The 25,194-nt window shown below is 37.6% G+C and overlaps 3 protein-coding genes across 7 annotated transcripts in view; 1 reads left to right on the top strand and 2 right to left on the bottom strand.

The window, feature by feature from the left end:
* LOC132912449 (hemicentin-2-like) overlaps positions 1-4,173 on the top strand; it is a 547,362-nt gene extending 543,189 nt beyond the window's left edge. For 4 of the 5 annotated variants that reach the window (XM_060969863.1, XM_060969864.1, XM_060969861.1 and 1 more), the window contains 3 exons: positions 308-402; positions 1,939-2,208; positions 3,277-4,173. In XM_060969863.1, coding sequence (XP_060825846.1) covers positions 308-402; positions 1,939-2,208; positions 3,277-3,354 — 443 coding nt within the window. In that variant the 3' untranslated portion in view covers positions 3,355-4,173. The remainder of the gene's footprint in view (positions 1-307; positions 403-1,938; positions 2,209-3,276) is intronic. The other variant, XM_060969865.1, reaches the window with a different exon arrangement.
* LOC132912466 (26S proteasome non-ATPase regulatory subunit 9) overlaps positions 1-25,194 on the bottom strand; it is a 272,372-nt gene that overhangs the window by 157,404 nt on the left and 89,774 nt on the right. The window lies entirely within an intron of this gene.
* On the bottom strand, positions 19,118-19,477 carry LOC132912741 (uncharacterized). The gene has a single exon (XM_060970433.1). The coding sequence runs from the start codon at positions 19,475-19,477 to the stop codon at positions 19,118-19,120; it is 360 nt and encodes a 119-aa protein (XP_060826416.1).

Genomic DNA, 25,194 nt, shown 5'->3' with positions numbered 1-25,194 from the left:
TTCTACTGCAAATTAACGATGTAAAAATGTTAAGAAAATTTAATGGTTATGAATTAATAATTGATTTCAGTGTTAACTAGACATAGTTTTATACTAGATCTAATTTTACACCCATTATTTGTTTAATGAATTTATGATGTTTAATGAGTTTGTTTAATTGATCAATACAAATGTGCAAAAATTCGAATGACGTTTCATTAAGAACTCAATAGAATTAAACAATTAAAAACCAATTGCTTTGACAATACAGCAAAGAGCTATTACCTTCAGTGCATTAACAATCATCTTGAACTCTATATTGCCACAGAAAATTCTTACGCCGAGCTGTGCAAGAGCACTTCACCAAGATATGTGTTACACCAGCAACGAACGGATGCAAGTACTTTTACCAACACAAGCAGTGTGAGTACGAATTTCATCAATTGAAATATAACACTGGATGCATTTACCTATACATGTACGTAATGCATACCACATAAACAAAAGACTAGCATCGAATATTTCGAGATTTAAATTAAGAAAATTCAATGACTAATGTTTTCATATCTGTTAGTTTCAACTATTTTGTGCCAAAATAAAACAGAATCTTTTACTTGATTAAAATTATGAGAATAATACAGGGTGCGCCGTTAGAATTCGGACAGAATTCAATTTGTAGTTCCCACCATATTAGAATTCAGATGTTTGTGCTGATTGACTCTGAAGTTAGTTAAATATGTCAATAAGTCTTCTATAACCTCAAAATGACAGAACTCGTTAAGCAAAACCCGGAATACGATAGAAGAGCGGCGATTATAGAAAGTCTTCGCGCCGGGAGAACGCCGGTCGAAATTATAAAATTCTTTAGCTACCCAAGATCGACGGTAATTTAATTTTGTTGTGGGCAAAACCAAATTTCCAGCAAGTGTTCACGTTTTGAGCGTTGTCTCAAGTGAGGGCGACGTCATGCCTCCGCACTTCTTCCAAAAAGGCGAAAGAATCACAAAGGAGGTTTATTTGGAGGTCCTGAAGACAGTAATAAAGCCGTGGATGGAAATTACGGCTTCTGGAAGGCCGTATTTATTTCAACAAGATGGCGCACCTGCTCACACAAGTCATCTTGTTCAAAATTGGCTCTCTGACAATGTGGACATGTTTTGGTCGAAAGATTTCTGGCCTCCTAACAGTCCCGACCTAAACCCATTGGACTATTACGTGTGGGGCGTTATCGAGAGACAAACTAATAAATGCAGGCACCCCAACGTCAACTCCCTACGAGCTGCTATCGAGTCAGAATTCGCGACAATTAAACGCGACCAGTTGAAGTCAGCGTGCTCGCGCTTTAGAGCAAGAATAGAGCAGGTCATAGAGGCAGAGGGTGGTTACATAGAATAAAAGTTCTCAGCAAGGACCCTTTAAATGAGATATAACAACATTTTCATGTGTTTTTGTGTATTGACTTAAATAAACAACTTTCTGCACAAAACTTCTTTTGTCCGGATTCTAACGGCGCACCCGTATATCACTCATTTTATGATTCTTTATATCTCAATCTTTCTTTAATTTCAACAAATAAGAGGACTCCTAATATTTTAACGATAACTGTATTACAATGTTTAAGTAATAAAATACACATGATTCTTTTATATTTTTCTTAAATTTAAGAAATTTTCGAAAATAACTCGAACAAGTTGATATGGTTAAAATACTATAGGAATAGGAATTTTTTGTAACCGTAATGTATGGCACAAGGAATAATATCTCCTTGTTAGTTTCCCTTAAATCCTTTCGCTAGAAATGTCAATAAATGGATGCAAATGCTTAAAAAATCAAATTTCTTATTGTTATAATCATTTATTTATACTACTACTCTATTCTATCTATTTGTTATGTCCTGTTATTAAATCACTACATAGTAATTAGCATAATCGGTAATGAGTTATCGCTCTGGTTTTGCAGGGATCAGAGCTAACGTACGCCGAGCTGTCGCTCCGTAACCGACGAATACCTCCTAATTGTTATCAGCCAGTACAGGTATCCAATATTCAGCGGCCTCAACTGCTAGCCATGTCGACTCTGACGCGTAGGCAACCAATCCAGGAACCAACGATTTACGCGCAAGTCGCCAGTCATTCTAAGCCGATTTATGTACCACCCCCACATCCGTACATGAGTCGTACCAACGACGAGACCACGGTAGAAACTCCATTAATCGGACATGACAATAAGGTGACGATTAATAGACCTATCCTACCATTTGTTTCTGAGAATGAGTACTTCGATGCAATCAGTTGTAACTCTTCCATGATTTATTAATATTGCATTGATAACAAAAATTAGAGGTTCATTAGAATGAAAGTCTAGAATGAAATATTGGTAATTATATAATAAGTTTCAAATCAAGTACAGTCGAGAGTAGATCGAATTGGAAAATAATCATACACATTTTCGGAATAATTTCAATCTATAACTAGACTTTGCAGATTTTTACGCATTTATGGAATATCCAAATATCCAAAACTACACAAAATGTATTTACTATACAAAAATATCAAAAATATCTAAAACAAAGTACTTCTTCTACTATTTAAGGAATGAAGCAAATTTTTATTTCCACATTATTTTTATTCCATTTATATGCAAAAATGTTTACAGTCTAAATATAATCACGCTAATTAGGTTTGATAATAGATTAGATCCGGACTTTTATAAATTTATGGAGAATTTGAAGGTGTCAGAAGCATAGAATGCATGCAATATACAAAACTAATATAAAGTGTCAAAAATACGTTACTCGTTATAATACATATTTAATTCTAATTTAATTAACTTATTATTACTTAATTTACCTTCTCTTAGTTTGATTGCGACTTCTTTAGTTGCGCTCGTAAAAATTTGCATAAATATGCGCGGTCTAACAATAATCGTATCTCCTTATCTAATAAAATTTCAAACAGTAACACATATAATATTGTATTTACAAAAGCTTTCTATAATAAATCTTTAAATACCTCTGTGAGTCACTGTGAATGTTTCCTTGAATTAAAATGTTTCGTTTTGAAAAAGCGTAATCCTGATAAATTTCAATATTTTCATTTAAGACAGTCACCATTAAAACCTTCTTCTGTTGATGACAAGACACTTCTTCTACATATCGACGATATAATTCTATAAGAACAAATCTGTAGAATTTTATCACTTAATTTTTAAATAAATTAAAACTGCAGTTTGTAGAATTTACTTGAACTTAAAATTTAGTTAAATTAAGATTTAATGAATGAACGATTCTGTTCACAGATCACCACGATCAGCCAATCGGGTACCTCAATATGGCGTACCGACACGCCGCCAGCTTCAAACGCACCAACGACATGATTCTAAAACATGATCCCGATCAAAGTAACATTTCGCTCTTATACACGTTTCTCGACGCGCCCTTTAATTATAAAAAAGAAAGATAAATTAACCTTTTTAATAAGAGAAACAAGAAAAAGAAACCAAAAGAAAAAATCGAAGAGACGACGTTCTACGTAGCTCGTTTGCGTGGATCGTGTACGATATGTATTATTGTTAAACTTTCTCGTACATATGTTACAGAAGGTATTTATTAAACTATGAACGATGAAGGATGAAAGTAATTCAACAAAACAAAAAAAATACACATACAAATGTTTGCGTGAAGTATAATACGAATATATTATATATGCTTTCCGAATGATTTGTGATAGAGTTGTTATGTAAATCGAGCGAGAACGATCACGATTTTTCGATATATCATCGGGATATCGTGATTCTCGATACATGTTTCGAATAGTATTCTGTTTGGCGGGTAAAACAACAGACGGCGCAGCGATCGGCAGTAATGGTCCTAATGATCGAAGAGCGTGAAATTGGCGGACCCTTTTGAACCGTCCGTAAAAGAAACAAAAGAAAGCATAAAGGCATCAAAGATTTGAAAAATCTCGCAAAATGTCAAATTTAAAAAATTAAAAATATGTTATGTTCTCGAAATTCAGAACTTTCAGCAACTTTTGTGATTCGAAGCTCTCAATAATTTATATAAATAACTTACGAGAACATAAATTATAAATAAAACGATATAAACTTATTTATATCTAACCAATAATAATCCAATTAAGTTTGTGTTTTTTAGACTTTAAAATCGTTTCATTACAAATTATTTAATCGTTTCATTACAATTATATAAAACTTAATTTATGATTTCTTTGTTAACATTTTAATTCCTGACAAAATAGATATTTCTTACTACAGAAAAAAACGAAGCGAAATGAGATTTCCGAGTTCCGAGAGTTTCAAGACTTCGCGAAGTTTTAGATTCTAATCTTGCGAATCTCAAAATGAAATTTTGTCCCATCTCAAATTTTCCTTTATTGTACACTCCGATTTAATTTCTAAGTACAACGCGTTGTCGTTTGCGATGCCATGAACGAAGTACTACAATCAAAACGATGAACATTCAATTGTCCTCTTTCCTTTTTCTTTTTTTCGATCAGCATTTCCTCAAAGTATAATTGGTAGAAATGCGGTAGAACTACAATGATAATGATGATGAAGATGATGAAGATGATGATGTTGTTGTTGTTGTTGATGATGATGATGATGATGATGATGATGATGATGATGATGATGAGGAGGAGGAGGAGGAGGAGGAGGAGGAGGAGGAGGAGGAGGAGGAGGAGGAGGAGGAGGAGGAGGACGACGACGACGACGACGACGACGACGACGATTATGATGATGATTATGATTATGATGATGATTATGATTATGATGATTATGATGATGCTGATTATGATGATGATGATTATGATGATGCTGATGATGATTATGATGATGATGATGATGATGATATATACATATATTAAGCATTCGTTGAAAGTTAAGACGTATCGAGGTGTTTCTTCGCAGCTTAATTATTTATTGTTGGACATAAACAATGCCAAAATTTCCGTGTACAGATTTAGATAAATGCGGTGTTATTATAACGATGTTATGTAATCATGATTAGAATTTAAAGATGTAAAAGAGAGATACAGAAATTTGAAGATTTTTCAAGTAATATAATATACGCATCTGTTGATTATATTAGACTCATTCTGTACATTCGATCGTTGCTCATTTTCGAAGCTTTAACCGTCCTTAATAGGAAGAAATGTTTTTTTTTTTCTTAAATGTAATAGTTACCCGCTACTTACGTATTAATCTTTAATTAGCCTAAATTGTTTAACTTAGAGAATGTTATATGGTAAGGTGATCGTATCCTTATATTAAATGGAAAGGTTTAAACGGGAGAAGTAAGATGAAGATATAGAAGGGATATCGAGGACTCTTTTCCATTTCCTTTAAGTTCATTAGAATTTTATGTATACAAACTCTATCACAACCAAAGTACCAGTTTTTAATAACAAAGTGTGCGTTGAAGATAAATTAAATTATCGTTATTAGATATTAATTCGATTTCTGCTGTTTAAACATTAATATCAATGATACTTTATACCAATATATTAATATTAAGTCTTAATTTTATAAAGATATATGTATTAGCTCTATGTCAACTTTATATTCTCGTATTAATTTCATATATTAAGTTTCTATTTACTTTTCGTGCTAACTTCACAAGAAACTATTTTCAATGATCTATATTTTTAAACAAATATCTACTTTTATTTTATATTTATTATGTATTATAGTAGTATTATATTTTAATGTGATTAAGAGGATATATATATATATATATATATATATATATATATATATATATATATATACACATATATATACATATACATATATATATACATATATATATATGTATATACATATATATGTATGTATATGTATGTATGTATGTATACTTGCTAAAAAACGTGAGATATGATCACCCTACATCTTAGATGAGTTACCGGCGGAAGGTATGCATATGTGGAAGGAGAAAGAACAGTAAAGCATAACGGGAATAAAATTCTCGAACGTTTCGTTGAGTTTTCTAGGGATACGTATTCAGAAGACTGAGAATAGGTAAAGGAAGAAGAAAAGAACAGAGTGTGTAAAGTTTATATTATGTAATACGTGCCATATAATTGCAACGCCAATTGAAAACGTGATGCACCAAAGTAATTCCAAGTTATTGCATATCTGGATAATATATGCAATAATTAATAATCTTGTGCCCACGGACTTTAATTGAAGCTCATTTTACTCGAAGCAATATGTTGTGCTTCGCGTTTGTCTTTTATAAGTAAATGAATCATTTTATTACGCTGATTCTATACGCGAATTTTATTTTATTACGCTGTAAACTTTCACAAAAATTGTCGTAAACGACACAGAGAAAACATTCCATTGTCATATACTATACGTTTCTTTATAGGTTGACGATTCAAGTTCAAAAAAGGAAGACAGTTTTTTAATGTAGGAAGCCGAATTCAAATTTTTTTCGCAGCTCGCGTTTCTCGCAAACGACTATCGATAAAAATGTAGTATTCCAATCATTAGCGTTCTACTATTACCATTACTTTAGTCAATGACACTTTACATCTATTATGTCCTTAACATCCAATTAAACAGTTTCTTCCATTCGATCAATTTTGGATTATCTCGCAAGCTTGATTCACAATACGAATTTTATACCATTTTTATATAAATCGAATAGTCTGACCAGGAGTGTTGAACGAGGTCAGATACGTTTACGAATGTTATACGGTTACACGCACTGTTTAATCTTCATCTTTGCGGAACTTCTTTCCGAGATAGCGTGTGAATAATTATGTAAAATAAATAAATGATCGCCGCCACGGGTTCAAACTATGATTAAGCCGATATTCGTTTAATAGGCATACGTGTTTGAAAAACGAACATGTTTGACTTCTCTGACCGGCGATAAAACGAAATGTTTACCAGCGAAATTTTCTTAATAATCACGAATTGATCAGGGTTCTTGAATAAGCGCATGTGAACAAAAATTTTTCGAATGTTCTTTAATGCTATCGAATGGTTCGCGTATGCGAGATAGAGATAACGAATGAACATAATGATGTGAAGGTAAACAAAAGAAGAAAGACAGAAGTAGAAGAAATGGCAAGAAAGCGACAAACAGTGGATGAGAAGAGAAAGAGAGAAGAAGAAATATTCAGTATTTTGTCAAAAATTCATATTACCAGTGTAATAAAAGACTTTGATATATTGTTAGAATGCGTTGTAGGTATTACAGAATGAATTTAAATATGAATATACACGATATACAAAAGCATACGCATCTATAAACGTGTGTATGTATGTGTATAAGAGATAATTAAGATCTTATAATTTTAAATGACTTTTAATATAGGTTTACTTGTGTAAAATAAGAAAAAAATAATTGTGCTCAATAAATTTCAATAAATAACGATTTTGCCTATGCCAATAACGATTATTATTGTAATTATTTTTGTATAGAGAAGTAAGATATTATCTAAATATTATAAGTACATTATAAATATAATAGTGATTACAGCATATGTGTAATAAAAGTATTTAACATTGCATGTATTTTTCTGTAATATCATGCGCCAGTTAATGGAACACATCTTGCGTACCGATTTTTCCTCAATTCTTATATCACATTTTGCTATTACTGCTTTTATTTAAACATTCAAGACACACCGGAAATATTTATAATTTCAAATCTAATCTATTTATTTTTCTATGTCTAAATATGTATTTTTAGCTGCTTTCATTGGCTATGTAACAATTCCTCACCTGTGGCAGCGCCGCAAAATTTAATTACTTCCAACATCAATGCGATGTCCCGTGTACAAGACAGTTAATGACACTGATATATGGGAATTTATTTCATCGCGTCTTATGTTCTGCAATGTCTGAAATGCCGATCTCGACAAAAATCAATGTATTTCTTATGTCATGGACGAGGTACAGAATAGCAATAGACGTGACATGCAATGCTTTTTCGTATTCCACGTTTTACGACCGTTCGCGGAGAGACGCGGTCTTGAGGGAACGCGTCAGCGAGAGGCGTAAATTCTCGCTACGATTCGGCTAATCGACGCCGCGAAATGGTCGCTCCCCGTGTTTCGATTAGGATAACCGGGGTGGTTCAATGAATGCAACTGTATTCTACAGTTGTAGAATATATATATATATATATATATATATTTATATCAGATTAACACTTACAACTTGTACAGAAAGTATTGGTTTTAATCGTATCGGAAGTTACAGTTAGAATGTTCGAGTGAGACCTTGTAAAATGCGACTGATTTGGATGCGACCGTACAGATAGAGTTTTTGACTACGACTGATCAGTTAGAATGTTTGATTGCGACTGACGAGTTAGACTGTTCGATTGCGACTGACTGTCTTAGACCGATTCTTAGTCTTTCGAGGAGACAACCCCCACTACCCTAGGATCACGCCACCGCACGTGCCGATGATCACGTAGGCCGACTTCTTCGGGAAACTAACCAGATCTCACTCGAAGTCTCTGGAATTCGCGGCCAGGCGGCAACCATACACTCGTCGATATATTGTATTGATATACGACGCCGGAGGACCGCTGGCGACGGTTAGAAACACGATCCATACTAAACCTCGCGACGCAACAGCATCATCCGTAACGGAACGAATATTTCCGGAATAAACAATAAGGATGGGCCCTTGAGATTATTGAAGGCGCGCCGCGATAATGTGCGGACATCTGGTTGCCAGCCTGCCCGCGGTAGGTGGTCCGGTGGAGGAGAGTGTTACTCGACGTAACACACGTTTTGGGGATCACCGGAACTTCTTACCATTTGTACGTCCATGTTACGTACGATGTTATTGATTCAATATAGTAGTGTCAATTTGGAGTAAAGCTGAAATCTTATATGAAATTATAAATAAAATATAAAACAGGATATCCTATAATCACATCGAAGTATAGATTTCTTTACTTCTATAATATTTCAGATTAGACACACTATCACACAATATATGTATTACTATACAGCAGTAGTTCATGCTTTTTCTCTCGCGAGACGTTGAACGAACAGCACATACTTATCACATTTTTCAATCGCTAACAATAACCGTTTTATTGCTGCATTGTCTCCCGTATTATAGCTGCCGTGCCTATTATGGTGATTTATTGTGTCCGGAGTGTTATTAGTGTTCGACCGTATTCGCGGGGAGATGCATTTGCAGTATAACGCGTCAACGAGAGTCATAAGTTCTCGTCTTGATACGATAATCGGCCTCACGAATCAGCCGATCCTCAATTTCGATTAAGATAGTAGAGGTGGTTTGAATGATATTAACACTGTGTCAACAATTATAATATCACTATTTATTTCCAACAACTTTTGAATACTACAAGTGTCTACGAATGTTGCATGTGATAGATGTAGGAGTGTTTTTACTGAAGAGTAGGTAGCAAGTATTTTTTTACCGAAGAGTTGTTAGCAAATGATGTTCGGTGACGGTGATGTCGAGAAGGAAAACTAGTGATGGGTGCTGGCTGCCCCTCACCAACGGTCGCTAGCGGGTGGAAGCGGCCTTCGAATATCATACATGGGAAAACCCGCTTATCCCATATCTAACCGTAATGAGCAATAACTCAAAGGAGCATCTTGACTTTTAGTATCCATTGTATCTTATGACGGCAATTAACGGTTCCTTGGGATTATTGCGGGTCCGAGCAAATATGTTTAAACAGCTAGTGATCATCTTGACCGAACAATGGATTAGAATATATGGTTAAATCACGGGACGTAACAAATAGAGTGTCAGAAATTGTTAATAAAAGAAGTTTCCTTTGCGTGATCAGCGAGAGTGCACTCATTACCAGACAACCATTGTACATCTTCGTCAAGAGGGTTTCAGCTATCCAAGTTGAGCGTTTCAAATGAAACATACTCCGTTTTTGATGCCGTAAGGCGCGCACGTTAAATTTCTTACCTTACATATGAAAACAGCGTCGTGCAATGCAATAATTTAGAACAGTTCATCATAGTTCTTGACTTCACTTATCTCCATACCTGTCTGGGATATAACCTGTCTGATAACGAAACGTGCGTTCTGCACACTTTGTTTGACGGCAAATGCTACACACATTAGTTTCTTACCTTAGGCATAAAGACAGCCCCGTTCATTTTAATTATGCACCTGTCCGGCGTATTCTGACAACCAAATGCGTCCAATACTCCGTTTTTGACACCGAATGGTACGTAAGCTTCTGGCATTAAGTATAAACAGATTGGTCGTAGAAGCAGTGAGTTGACTGACTATCCGCTCTCATGCTATTACGGAGGAAAGCTCGTGGGTGTGTTTTTTGAACTAAGAAAACGGATTCGTTGCTCACACTTTTCATTAATAAAGTAAGGGTAACGATCTGCGATACCCATTGGTGACAGTCAACGTTAATGAATGATAATAGGAGTAGGAAACCTCCTACCAACGTTGCTAATGGGTGTCATTGTTCATGGGAGAAACCAGCATTTCCGTTAGATAAATATCCGCTTTTTCCGTTAGGTAACTACCTGCTTTCTCTGTAATTTTTAAGAGTGCATAATAAACCTATGGACTTTTCTAAGAACCATCCATAAACCGAAAACACTTCTAGGATTAGAAAATCCTTCAGGACAAACAGATTAACTTAAAAAACATGTGTTAAAACGATTAAGTTAAAAAGTTAAAGTTTATGGTGGGTCCTTAGACTTATTGAGGGTATGTGGACCGTTGGCTGCCAAGCAACGAGGGATGGCGTGCTGATTGCCTCACGCGACATAACACCAGTACTGCATGTGTAATGGTATTCAATGGTGGCGAGTAACAGTTTAGCGGTTTCGATTCGTCGAGTGTCAGCAGCCAAGGTAACAATTGATATCAAGTATACTGTAACATCAACCATATCTCAATCCATATCAGAGACCAGGCCACACACCGCGGGAAAGATGACAGCCAGATGTCTACACATCCTTACTGGGTACCCTCAATAGTCTTAGGGACCCATCATAAATCTGGGCATTTTCATAGTTAAGGTCCTTCAAACCAAACATGGATCTTTTATTTCAAATATCCTTTACATTGATATTTACCACGGGACGATACGGGAAACTTGGTTTTTCTAACGTTTGGTATCTTCCGTTAGCAACTTTCTCTCAAGGGCGGCTAAGACCCTTCCTAGTCCACCAACTTTCTTATTACCCAATCAAAAGCAATGTCTATCGCCCTCACTTTTCCTCCGCCACAACATCGCCACTAAACTTTACTTATCCTCTATCTTTAGAATAATCAACATCTCTTTACCGAGTTTCTACCTTTAGACCAGTCGCGTACTTAATTTATACATACACACCAGTGTAACTAGGTTCTATATAAAGTTTGATAAAAATAAAGTTAATAGTTGTGTTACGGCTCAACCTTCTTGTTTTTATCATCTAAGTCTCAAGTTTACGTAATAATACTATCGCTGTCGTATTTTGTCAAATTGTTTCACTTTTTCTGCCAGAAACAAAGCACAGAAATGGCAGAAATGTCTACTGTATCGCTTACCACGGTTAGACTTTCTCCTAGACGTCTAGCTTTCTAAATAAATTGAAAAGCGTATGCAAAATATTTATGCGTTTTGGCTTGCCTTCTCGCTTTCATCGTTGTTCGAACATATTTAAATGCTTGTAATATAACGAGAATCTGTATCGTTTTATTCGAAATCATCGACAGAATCTCTTCGTGTTAACCGTAGTGTTACGTAGGAGACACAATAAATCACGAAATTAACAAATCACCGATGATTTCCTCGTGTCGTAGTTCGAACGTTTCACAAGATAAAAAATTTGAGCTTTAGATATTGAAATTGGACTACTAATTTAACTAATTGGGAGTCACCCGGAGAAATTTCCATGACGATAATTTCCATTATCTAATCGTTTGGCCAGGTAGATATGGTAGTAAAATTTATTGTACAAATCCAACAGAGTGACGGTTCGGGGTGTTATAACAAAAGAGGTGTTGAGTGCTGATTTGCGAGGGTTCTTATACTAAGGTTTGGTCCCTCTGAAGGGGTTATTGTCGAATGTATCTATATCAGACGCGGCTATTCTGTTGCTATCTGGTTATTGTTTCGATGATTGTGACATGCAGGATGTTTTGTCTACCCTATTACTGTTTCTGAGCATATAACAGTGGCAACTGATCGTGACGATCATGACGATCACGACGATTGCGAGTGGCTGCTACCATAAAAGCGTAAAATTTGCGATTCGTTTAAAAATCCGTTTTTTCCATATCTGTGGCTTAGCTCAGGCCTATCAGGCTTTAATCAACCTATCGATGGTTGCAAAATTAGACACCCGACCAATACCGTTGTCCGTTAAAGATGTACATGATAAACATGCAAATACTTTTCTCAGTCACTGCATCGTATATCGAGTTAATAAAAGCTATGGCTGATTACGCGGAATAGAACAGCTCGGCGATTTTCTTTATCAAATTTCCAAAAACTGAAACAACCGCCTCCTATTTCAGAATACAGCAATCGTAATCTAAATTTAATCGAAGATTTTTACGAACATCTTGAAATGTCAACAAAAAGCTACACAAAAATACCGCACTATACCATATACGATACCAAGCACCCCTCAGGAAAAGCACACGGAGGAACCGCAGTGATAATAAGAAACGACATTAAACACCACCTACACAGCCAAGTTAGTAAAGAACACATACAAGCAACTACCGTTACCGTACAAACTAGCAGCAACCGTCTACAGCTGTCAGCAGTATATGCACCACCGCGACATAAAATTACAGCACAAATGTGGGAAGAATACTTCCAACAACTAGGCGACAAGTTTATCGCAGCAGGAGACTACAACTCAAAGCACACAACATGGGGATCAAGAATCACTACACCTCGAGGCAGAACCCTGGAAAAACACATCAGGAAAAACAATCTCAATATATTATCCACAGGAAGACCGACATACTGGCCGACAGACCTGAGCAAAATCCCTGACCTACTCGACTTTGCAGTCACAAAGGGATTAAACGGAAATAAAATAAATGTAGCATCCAACCTCGAGCTTAGCTCCGACCATACGCCAATAATAATAACATACAGAAACAAGCTAATACTCTACAACAACTCAGAGACACTATGCAACAAATCCACTAATTGGCAAACCTTCAAAGAAATAATTGAAAGCAAAATCAACTGCAACATCCCACTGAAAACGCCCCAACACATCGAACAAGCTGTAACAACACTTACAGAAACTATACAAGAGGCAGCACGGGCAACCACAAAACCAGAAACTACTACTAGACAAACAAAACAAATCCCATCAGACATCCTCGAAAAAATTAGAGATAAAAGAAAAGCGAAAGCAAAATGGCAAAAACATAGAACAAAAGAAAACAAAAAACACCTAAACAAACTCGCAAAGGAAATAAAAAACAAAATAAAAGAGCACAACAACAACGAATTCACAAAGTTCATAGAGTCACTATCTGCACACGAGAACTACAACTACTCACTATGGAAAGCCACAAAAAAAATAAAGAAGGCGATAAAACCAGCCCCAGCAATCAGAAAAGCAGACAACACATGGGCAACATCCACCTATGCAACACATTTACACCACACAACATCAATAACAGCAACCACAATAGCCATACGGACGACGACGCGATAGCCACTAGCACTGCAATCGACAAGCAATACACCATACCCAAAACAACAGCACAAGAAATAAGAAACATAATAGAAAAAACAAAAAACAACAAAGCACCAGGAATCGATCTAATCAATGGCAAAATATTGAAAAACCTCCCTCCAAAAGCGATACGGCTAATTACAATAATATTCAATGTAATACTAAGAATACAATATTATCCTACATTATGGAAACAGGCACAAATCATAATGTTACCCAAACCAGGCAAAGACCCACATGAAGCAACATCCTACAGACCAATATCACTACTCCCCGTGCTCTCCAAAATACTAGAAAAAGTAATATACGCCCGACTAAAACCAATAATAGAGAAGGAAAAACTAATACCAGACCATCAATTTGGATTCAGAAATAAACACTCCACCATAGAACAAATGCACAGGCTTGTCAACGAAATAATACACACAATAGAAAACAAACAATATTGTACAGCCTTATTCATGGACATAGAGAAAGCTTTCGACAAAATAAACCACGAAAGCCTAATACAAACAATCAAGAAACAATTCCCGGAAAAAATATACCAAATAATAAAATCATACATAAGCAACAGATCCTTCACAGTAAAAATCAAGGACGCACACTCCGAAGCAAAAGACATCAAAGCAGGTGTTCCACAAGGAAGCGTCCTAGGACCCATACTATACACACTATACACGGCCAACATTCCAACAACTACCAATAGCAAAATACTGACATTCGCGGACGACACAGCCGTGCTAGTCAGGCACACTAACCCTGTAACAGCAGCCACAATACTACAAGAGCACATCACAAAAATAGAAAAGTGGCTACAGGACAAACAAATCAAAGCTAACCCTAACAAATGCAACCACATCACATTCACATTGAGAAAACAGATAACACCAAACATCTTCCTGAACGGCACGCAAATAACACAAACAAGGCAAGTCAAATACCTTGGACTTCACATAGATACACACTTCACATGGAAACAGCACATCAAATCAATAATAGACAAGATACAGATAGCAAGGAGACAAATGCACTGGCTAACAAGCCGAAAATCCAAACTAAGCACAGAAAACAAACTGAAAATATACAAAATAATCATAAAACCAATCTGGACATACGGAATTCCACTATGGGGAACAGCAGCAATGAGCCATATAAACAAAATAGAAACAATCCAAGCCAAAATCCTTAGAACAATGGTAAACGCCCCGTGGTACGTTAGAAACGAGGACATAAGGAAAGACCTCGGAATACCAACGGTCAAGGAGGAGATTACCAGATTCGCAACAAGATACAGAACAAGAATAGAAACACACCCGAACCAGCTGGCAGCTGAAACGTGCAACACAACAAACATCGCAAGAAGACTAAAAAGGAAACACCCAATAGACCTCATAAAAGATATAACTTAGAAAAAAAAAAAAAAAAAAAGAAAAACGAAGCTGGTACCCCGCTGGGGGTAGCCGCCCACATGCTATATTATTTTTTATTTATATTTTTTTTTTCTTCACCAACAATATATAACACTGTACCAAATGTCCGCAAGGACAAATTGTAAAATAACCAAAATAAAATAAAAAAAAAAAACTGTAGGTATCCTAAGGTCGCTGTTACGTCGCGCGAGATGGTCCGTGCTGTGTAGGTGGGGTTTAATGTCGTTTTTTATTATTACTGCGATCCCTCCGTGTGCTTTTCCTGAGGGGTGCTTGGTATCGTATATGGCATAGGACGGTATTTTTATGTAGCTTTTTGTTGTGAGGTGCGTTTCTGATATGAGTAGTATGTCTATGTTGTTGTGATACAGGAATGCTTTGATTTCAAGGACTCTTTGTTGTAGGCCGTTAGAGTTCCAAGCAGCTATTTTTAGTATGCCCATTTTTATGTTTTGCTTAGCATGTTTGTTATCAGTTGTATCATAGCTGTGATTTGTAATGATTGCTGTTTGAATGCTTCGTTTAGTTCGCTTATCGTTTGTGTTAACATGTCGGTGCTTTTGATGGATTGCTTTAGTAGTTCTTTTATTTCTGTAGCGTCGTTGGTGTTATTGTGATGGTTTTGGTTGACTACGGGTGTTATTTGCTTGGTTACTTGCGCGTAGCTTCGACTGCCAGAGGTGTTGGTATTATTGTGGTTGTTGTTCATTACGTGCTGTACGTTTATTGGTGTCTCAGCTTCTGCGCTGTCTTGTTGTGTGTGATAGTAATTATATGTCCTGCTTCTAAGCGACGGAAACAGTTTACGTTGGAGTATTTTTCTGGCTGGGCAGCCTTTGTATCTGGCTGGGTGGTTTCCGTTGCAGTTGTAGCACTTTACCTCGTTTATTTTTCCCGTGTATGGGCAGTACGTTGTCAAGTGCTTTTCTGAGCATTTGACGCACACCGGGTTTCTGTTGCAGTAGTTTTTTGTGTGTCCATATCGTTGACAGCGCATGCATTGTAGTATGTCTTTTTTGTGCCTGGGTGGTTTAACTGTGATTATTGTGTTTAGGATTTGTTTAGTGTCATAGATTTCCTTGTTATTTTTGTTCGGTTCTAGTTCTATTAGGAACAGTGGTAGTGGTTGTTTGGTATCAAATTTTGTTATGTTGTTTATTGCCCTTACCTGGTGTCCGATTTTGGCTAGTTCGTCACTTATGTTGCTTGTGTTTGTCTTTGGGTGTAGCCCTCTGATAACTGCTTTATAGCTTTTGTCAGTTTTGAGCTGGTAGGTGTGGTACCCGGCGTTTTTTTCTTTTAGCAGCTTTACCACTTTTCTATAGGTATCTGGGGTGTTCGTTTGCACTTTTATTTGGTCTAGTTTTAGTTGTTTGATGTTGTAATTTTCTTTGCCTGTCGTATTGTTTAGCAGTTCGAGGAGGGGGTCTATTACTTGCGTATCGATGTAAATTGGGGGCGGTTTGGTGTTGTGTGTTGGTTTTTCCGTTGTGTCTGGTTCCTTCTCTTGTGGTAGTACGTTGAAGGGGTTTTGTATAGGGATTTCTTGGAGCCACTGCTTACTTTCTGTTTCTGCAGCCCTCCTATTATTTGCGTTTGTTGTTATTTTTCTTCTTTTGCTGGGAGTTACGACCTTCCAGCTTTCGTCTTGTTGTGTTAGATCGTTGTTGGTGGTGTTTCTCTCGTCACTCATTTGAGTGATTTTCATTTCGGTTTCTGTGCATTCTTGAACTTTCATGGTTTTGTATATGGCGTATGTTTCGCCGTTGTTCGATATCCTGAGCGGTGGCACTCATTGCGTTGCTTTGCTTTTTCCGCTTTTCGCACTTTCGGGGGCACTGTTTTTTACGTCCGATTTCGACGGAGAGACCTCTCCGGGCACCAGGCATGTCTGCAGTCTTCGGCAGTCGAAAAGGAACTGAAAAGCGATTTGTGTATGTTTTTCTATTTCGTCTATGAATGAATCGATTTTTCTGTTTGTTAGGTTGACGTTGTTGTAGATCTTTATGTTGCAGTTCTGTTCGAGCAGGATTTGGAACTTTTTCCAGTCTGTCTTTTTGTAATTGAACCTGGGGGTCTCAGTGTGTGTTTCAAGTGTTAGGAAATCATATGTGTTCTTGTTTATCTGAAATACTAGGGCGTTATGGTCGCTCCCATAGTCTATGGTTTTGAGAGTGTTACTTGGTGGTAAATTTTGGAATTTTAGTCGTGTATCTGCTAGGCATATGTCCAGGTATGAGCCTCCTTTTGGGTAAGAGGATAGCTCGGAGCTGTAGAGGTTTGCTTTGTAGTGAATGCTTTTATTGTCGAGCCAGTTTCTAACGAAGTTACCTCTTGTGTTGTTTAGTTCGTTTTTCCAGCTTGTATATTTTACATTAAGGTAGCCCGCTATTATATAGTAGTCTTCTGGTTTGTTGAGCTGTAAGAGTTCGAAAAGTTAGTTGAATTCGTCGCTAAATTCTTTCTGGTTTCCGTAGGTTGCGTAGGCTGCAGTGATAAATAAGTTTTCCTTCTTGCTTATTTTTATTTTTATGATTGTTGTTTCTAGGATTTTAAAACTTGTTATTTTGTCGTTTAGGATTTTTTTGAACTTTAGAGGGTTTTTTATGAGGATTGCCGTTCCTCCTCCTTGGCTGGCGTTCGGTCTGTCGTGTCTTATCATGAAGTAGTTTTTGAAGTGTACTTTGTGTCTTTTGTTCAGTTTTGTTTCTGAGATAAGTACGATGTCGGGGGTTTCTTTATTTATTAAGGTTAGCATACTATATCTTCTTTGATTTAACATTATTGAGTTGATATTTACTGAAATTATTTTCAACTGTTTTACTTTTAATTGATGTGTTCTTTGCTGTATTTGATAGATGGGTGGGTTTTGGTTATTCGCCATTTATGCTATCGATAGTGCTGGAGATGGCGTCGATCCTTTCTTCGTGAGTTTTTAGTGATTTTTTTATTTCGTTTAATTGGGTTTGTTGGTCATCTAATGCTTTGAGTATACTTTTATTGAAGTCTTCAATGACGTTTATAATGTTTAGTTGGGGTATGTTTACGGTTGGGTTAGGGTTTTCGGTTAAGCGCGGGAACGTGTTTGTTATTTGCGGGGGGTTTTAGATGGTCTGGTTTGGACTAGTTCCTTGTTTTACTATGTCCGAGAACTTTAGTTCAGGGACGTATTTACGGCTTATTTGGGCAATAAATTTGATTTTTGGTTCTTTTGATTTGTTGATTTTTTCGCTGAGCGTTTTGCGTAGCTCCACAAGTTTTGGGAATCCTTTGTGTGATGCTAGATGCCCAAAGTTTTTTGCAATCTACGAAGTAGATTTTGTCTTTGCTTACTGGTTCTTCTTTTTTTATCTTGTACTCGCCTGGTCCGTGAGACTCAATGCATTTGACGTAGCGGTAATTGAAGTTGCAATTTTGAGCCGTGTGACCTATCAGCTGGCATTTGTGGCATTGCGTTATATCATTTTTTTTATTATTATTATTATTTCCCATTTTATCCTGAACAGGTTACTCGCGTTGCTCTGGGGGGATATTTGTATTATGTAAATTGTAATTGTAATTATGTATAATTGTATTATGTAAAGTTTTTTGTGGTATTATTTTTCGTTCAATAGCTTTTCTTGTTGAGTTTAATGTGGGTTCCACCTTCTTGCTTTCGGCTTCATTATCGTTGTCCCCTATTTTTTTTTTGAGTGAATTTTCCTGTTGTTTTGATGATAACACGTGCACTTTTTTTCACTTTTTCCCACATTTTCCACTTTTTCTTTTTTTTTTTCTTTTTTCTATCACTGAATGACTGTATGAATTGACGCGCTCTCTGTCAGGATCTACACTTGGTATCCCTTTTGGGCTGAGAGGTCCGACCTGTTCGGAGGTTCACGGTCAATTGACTGCACTGTCATCGTCCGACTTTAGTTGGTGTCGAGTGGTGGTATTTTGCTGGCGAGTGCCGCTACAAATTCGACTTTCTCTCGTAAGTTTCTTTTTACGTGGAGGAAACCGTCATAGGTATCCTGCACTCTCCGGGTAGAGGGCACGGGATAATGCTGGATTCATACCGGCTGAAACCTCCACGATGACCCTTCTTCGGTTATTGATCCTCTCTGGATGGTAACTTTGCTGCCTTTCCCTTTTCGCGGCCTCCTTCTGGAGCATGATCTGCTCGCAAAAGAAGGCGACCGCCCTTCTACCACCCTCGCTTGTCAGCAGATCTCTAAGCACCGCCGGTGTTGGGAGATTCTCCCGGCTCGGGCAATGCTCCAGCGTGTACTGCGCCGAGTCCACTCTCTCATCACAGTGGTGACACCTTATGGTCGCCTCCTTCTCGATCCGACGTAAATACTCGCCGAAGCGAGAATCCATGTCCGGTGAGCGTAACCCTGTACGTCAAGAGAAGCCTGCCGCCGTCTAATAAAACGTCCCAGTTTGACAGGACGACCTCAACGACCCTAAGGCCGGGCGCGCGAGCTCTGTTATCGAGGCCGGTCCGGCGACTCTCTGGCAGATTCTGTCGCGCCTGAATTCTATCGTCGGCAACCGCATAGTCAACCCCATCTAATAGTCTCCGGATGCAGAGGTATATCTCTTGACACCTTAGGGCCTGCAGCTCGAACGGAGGAAACCCCAGAAGCACTGCCGCTGACGTCGTCGCGATGGTGCGGAATCCTCTCACCACCCTGATAGCCACCGTTCTATGCAACCTTCTCACCAGCAGGAGTCTTGTTAAAGTATGGATAAGCTAATATCGGAGAATCACAGAGTTTGTCTTTTAAAGTATCAAAGCTAGTCTGGCGTTTGTCAGTCCAATAGAATGGTGTGTCTTTTTTTGTTAAGTCTGTAAGGCTTTTCGCGATTTTAGAAAAGTTTCGAATGAATTTGCGGTTAACCTGCTAAACCTAAGAATGATTTCACGTCTGTAGCATTGCGGGGTAATCGAAAGTTTTTTACAACGTTTAATTTCTTGGGGTTTGATTTAACTCCTTCGGCTGAAACTACATGGTCTAAGTATTCTAACTTCGGTTTTACGAATTCACATTTGTCCAGTTGTAGCTTAAGTCCTAATTCTCTGAGTTTCTGGTATACTACCGCGAGGTTTTTGTTATGTTCTTGAATCGTTTTGCCGAATATCACTATGTCGTCCAAATAAACAAAGCAATATTTTTCTACAAGTCCAGTTAAGGCTCTCTCCATTAATCTTTGAAAGGTAGCGGGCGCGTTTTTAAGTTTGAATGGCATTCGATTGAATTGAAAGTGTCCTTGCGGAGTCGAGAAAGCGGTATATTTCTTAGAGCTTTCGTTCATTGGAATTAGATGGAATCCTGAGGATAAATCAAGTGCCGAAAAGAATTTTACGTTTTCTAGTTGTGTTAAAATGTCGTCCATATCAGGTAAAGGCTAAGCATCTTGTTCTGTGAGTTCGTTTAGTTTCCTAAAGTCATTAGCTATCCTCCATTTCTGTTTTTCTAAGGCATCTAAATTTTTCAGAACTACCCATAGATAGGATAGTTATAAGGGGATTCAGATTCTTCTATAATATTTTTCTTCAATATGTTTCCTATTTGTCGTGAAATCTCGTCTCGATGCCATTCCGGTCTATACGATCATGTGTTGATAATCTTGTCTTTGGTTAACGAAATTATGTGCTGAGTTAAATTAGTACAGGGTAAAAGGTCGGTTTCTAAATTAAAGATGTCAATGTAGTAAAGAATAATTTTTTCGATGGATTCACGGATTGGTTTTTCAATGTGATCTGTTCTCACTAGGCTTTTTAGTTTTGATACGTTGGAAATATCATGAGAATTTTGTATATTGTTAGAAATTTCAATATTTTGCTCACCAATGTTAATAAAGTATACTTTAGTTAGTTTGCCTTCTAGATAGATTGTGTGAACTCGGTTTTCTCCAGGAATCAAGTGTATTGATTTCTGAAATAAAATGGTTTTGTCGTTTAGTCGGATTTAATCATTGGGTATTAAATAGTTACACTTCTCTAAACATGGTAGCCCAATAATTCCGTCTTTGATAATAGAGAAGTTATTCGGTACTACGTGAAAAATGTAATTTTGTCCAAAAATTCGTTTCGTTACGTATTCGTTCGTTTCGTATTTGTCTCGTCCCATAGAAAATTTTTGTTTAGGCCCTATTTGTATCACGTTGACAGTTCTGTTACGTTTCACTAAGTTTATCCCTGCTCCTGTGTCGACCAGAAATACTCGCTCTGCGATTCGGGTTGATAAAGATATTGTGAGCAGTCTTTCTGTGGTGATGTTGACTCGTATATCCCGTACGATTCGTCCATATTCTGATTCGATGTTGCTTCTTGTATTTCGTCCTTTTCCTGGACTACCTGAATTCTTGCGGGTGGTCGGTTGCGCTGGCTTGGTGATAGAAAATTTTGACATTTATTGGCAATATGTCCCAGCTTTCTGCATTTGAAGCACTTCATCTGAGTGCGTTCAGCAGGTGGCCTATTTTCTACTTGGCTAAATGTAGTAGATTTCTGAGCTACTGACGTGTTAGACGATCTTGATAGTACGTTAGGTCGTTTTACCCGCATCGATTGATTGTTGGGATGGTTACTAGCAGAAGGTAAGCGATTACTTGACCAATTGGGTTGCCATTCTTCTCGTAAGTATCGTTCTACATCGGATGCTTTTTTTTAGTTTCCACAAGATTCAAGGATTAGTAATATTCGACCTATGTCGCGTCTGAGTCCCTTTAGGTAGACACGAACAGTCTTTTTTGTGATGACTTCAGTCATGAACTTACGTGTTAGTGGCTGCGAATACTCGTTGGTTACTGCGTACAGTAAACGATTGAGTATTCTAAAGCGAATATTGAAATTTTGCACTGATTCTTCGCGTTCTTATCTCAATTCTCGTAACTGTTCCTGATATTCGTCCGAAGTCACTTGAGCTGCTAAATTATTTCTTAATGCGTCGTATAGGTCAATGTAGCACTAAATGGTAATGTTGCGAATACTTTGGGCTGCTTTTCCTATGATCTTTTCCACTTTTATTGTTTTTAACAATAGGTCTTGTCCCATACAACCATCTTTCATACTTCTCACTCCTTTGATGAAATCTTCGACTCTTACGTCATCGTCTCCGTTAAGCGCTGGGGTGTTACGTATTGCGTCCTTAGCTCGTAGACTGGGAGGAGCGGGCGGAACATAGCCTCTCTCTTCCACCTCGGGTTGTTCGATGTCGGGGTAGTCAGGTGGGCAGTCTGAAGCTGCTATCCCTGACAGTTTGCGTGCCCTTGCTATATTCCCAGTACGATTGATTGCTGTTGATAGACTTTCATTGTCTTCTTTGGTCTCTATTATAATACCACAGAAAGATCGCCGATATACACACAATGTCGACGATAAAGCGCAAGTGTCGACAAATCGAAAGGGTCGGAAAACTTGAATAAGTTTAACGGCCATCAATATATTTTTGGCACCGTAGTCGTTGATCGTCAGTTAACCATCGGAGAGTCAAAAGTTAAGAGTCGTTAATCGAAAGTTGTCATCACACTACTGCATTAAGTTCAAGTTAAATAATCGTTTTCTGTTTAATTCACTGTAATAAATTTATCTATCAATAAATTAACATATAGGATAGAAACCACTGGAAATCCTAATTTCGAATATTTCTGAATAAAAAAATCATATAATACATTCATCTACGCGTTGCCTCTCTTTATTTCGAGATAAAAACTCAACAGCAACAAACATAGGAGAAGTCGGACCTTGCGTGCAGTTCATTCGTGCTTATTCATCTTCGTTTAAGTTCATCCGCGTTCGTTTGTGTTTCCTCTGTATTGTCTTGCTCGTTCGCGCTCGTTCGCGAGATGTCGTCCCAGCAGCGTAAAGAACAACCATGTAACAGGCAACCAGTAAATGAATAAACGATTCACAATAAAATTTTACAACAATACAACAGACTACGTATGCCATACATAAACGACCGATATACGCGTGTAATTATCTGTCGCTTTTCTTTAATGGCCGCTCTGTTCCTGGGAGGCTGCTGTTGTCACGGCTGAAATTCGAGCAGCTATATTGCTACGTCGCGTGAGATGGTCCGCGGGACATCCCTCATGGTCAGGCCACCTAGGCCTGCCCATCGTCACGGTGGCCCGTATTAGGCCCAAGGAACCCCCATAAACCGCATCTGTTAAACATTAAGGTACAGTCATATAGACATCGCCGGTTTATGAAGGTTCCCAAAAATCCGTTGGTCTGTTGCACATCCTCGCTAATTGCGAAGAAAGCAGATGTGCCCTGCGAAACTGCTGGGTTTTTCCCCAAGAACAAGGACACCCATGAGCCAAATTTGCAGGAGACTTTCTCCTCGTATTGTATTTATTAACATTGGCCATAACCAATGGGCATCGCGGATCGTTACCCTCACTATTCTACCCAAAAGAGTAAACAGCGAATCCGCGTCCTTAGTTCAGAAGGAAACACCCTCACCGAGTTTTCCTCAGTAAGAGCAGTAGAGCAGTCAGAGAGTCTTGAACAGTCACGCCTAGAGCTCGGAAGTGTATTGGAAACATAAGAATAAAATAAAAGTTTCTTTTTTCCTTAAATTTATTATTATTTTACGTGACACTGTCGACGTTCTCTAATAATCGAGATGCTCGTAATACAAATTGGTAATTGCGCGGACATTACGTAGGTATAATCTCCGCCCGGTTTTACATTTCAAGATTTTTTTTTTATTTTATTTTGGTTATTTTACAATTTGTCCTTGCGGACATTTGGTAAAGTGTTATATATTGTTGGTGAAGAAAAAAAAAATATAAATAAAAAATAATATAGCATGTGGGCGGCTACCCCCAGCGGGGTACCAGCTTAGTTTTTCTTTTTTTTTTTTTTTTTTTTTTTAAGTTATATCTTTTATGAGGTCTATTGGGTGTTTCCTTTTTAGTCTTCTTGCGATGTTTGTTGTGTTGCACGTTTCAGCTGCCAGCTGGTTCGGGTGTGTTTCTATTCTTGTTCTGTATCTTGTTGCGAATCTGGTAATCTCCTCCTTGACCGTTGGTATTCCGAAGTCTTTCCTTATGTCCTCGTTTCTAACGTACCACGGGGCGTTTACCATTGTTCTAAGGATTTTGGCTTGGATTGTTTCTATTTTGTTTATATGGCTCATTGCTGCTGTTCCCCATAGTGGAATTCCGTATGTCCAGATTGGTTTTATGATTATTTTGTATATTTTCAGTTTGTTTTCTGTGCTTAGTTTGGATTTTCGGCTTGTTAGCCAGTGCATTTGTCTCCTTGCTATCTGTATCTTGTCTATTATTGATTTGATGTGCTGTTTCCATGTGAAGTGTGTATCTATGTGAAGTCCAAGGTATTTGACTTGCCTTGTTTGTGTTATTTGCGTGCCGTTCAGGAAGATGTTTGGTGTTATCTGTTTTCTCAATGTGAATGTGATGTGGTTGCATTTGTTAGGGTTAGCTTTGATTTGTTTGTCCTGTAGCCACTTTTCTATTTTTGTGATGTGCTCTTGTAGTATTGTGGCTGCTGTTACAGGGTTAGTGTGCCTGACTAGCACGGCTGTGTCGTCCGCGAATGTCAGTATTTTGCTATTGGTAGTTGTTGGAATGTTGGCCGTGTATAGTGTGTATAGTATGGGTCCTAGGACGCTTCCTTGTGGAACACCTGCTTTGATGTCTTTTGCTTCGGAGTGTGCGTCCTTGATTTTTACTGTGAAGGATCTGTTGCTTATGTATGATTTTATTATTTGGTATATTTTTTCCGGGAATTGTTTCTTGATTGTTTGTATTAGGCTTTCGTGGTTTATTTTGTCGAAAGCTTTCTCTATGTCCATGAATAAGGCTGTACAATATTGTTTGTTTTCTATTGTGTGTATTATTTCGTTGACAAGCCTGTGCATTTGTTCTATGGTGGAGTGTTTATTTCTGAATCCAAATTGATGGTCTGGTATTAGTTTTTCCTTCTCTATTATTGGTTTTAGTCGGGCGTATATTACTTTTTCTAGTATTTTGGAGAGCACGGGGAGTAGTGATATTGGTCTGTAGGATGTTGCTTCATGTGGGTCTTTGCCTGGTTTGGGTAACATTATGAT

The sequence above is a fragment of the Bombus pascuorum genome, chromosome 12 (genome assembly GCF_905332965.1).
Source record: "Bombus pascuorum chromosome 12, iyBomPasc1.1, whole genome shotgun sequence".
In the NCBI taxonomy this organism is placed as follows: Eukaryota; Metazoa; Arthropoda; class Insecta; order Hymenoptera; family Apidae; genus Bombus; species Bombus pascuorum.
The sequence above is the reverse complement of the archived record's forward strand: the minus strand, read 5'-3'. Positions and strand labels throughout refer to the sequence as shown.

What these genes read in the sequence shown, in the direction of transcription:
- LOC132912741 (XM_060970433.1), bottom strand. Translation starts at nt 19,477, where the DNA reads ATGGATTCTCGCTTCGGCGAGTATTTACGTCGGATCGAGAAGGAGGCG.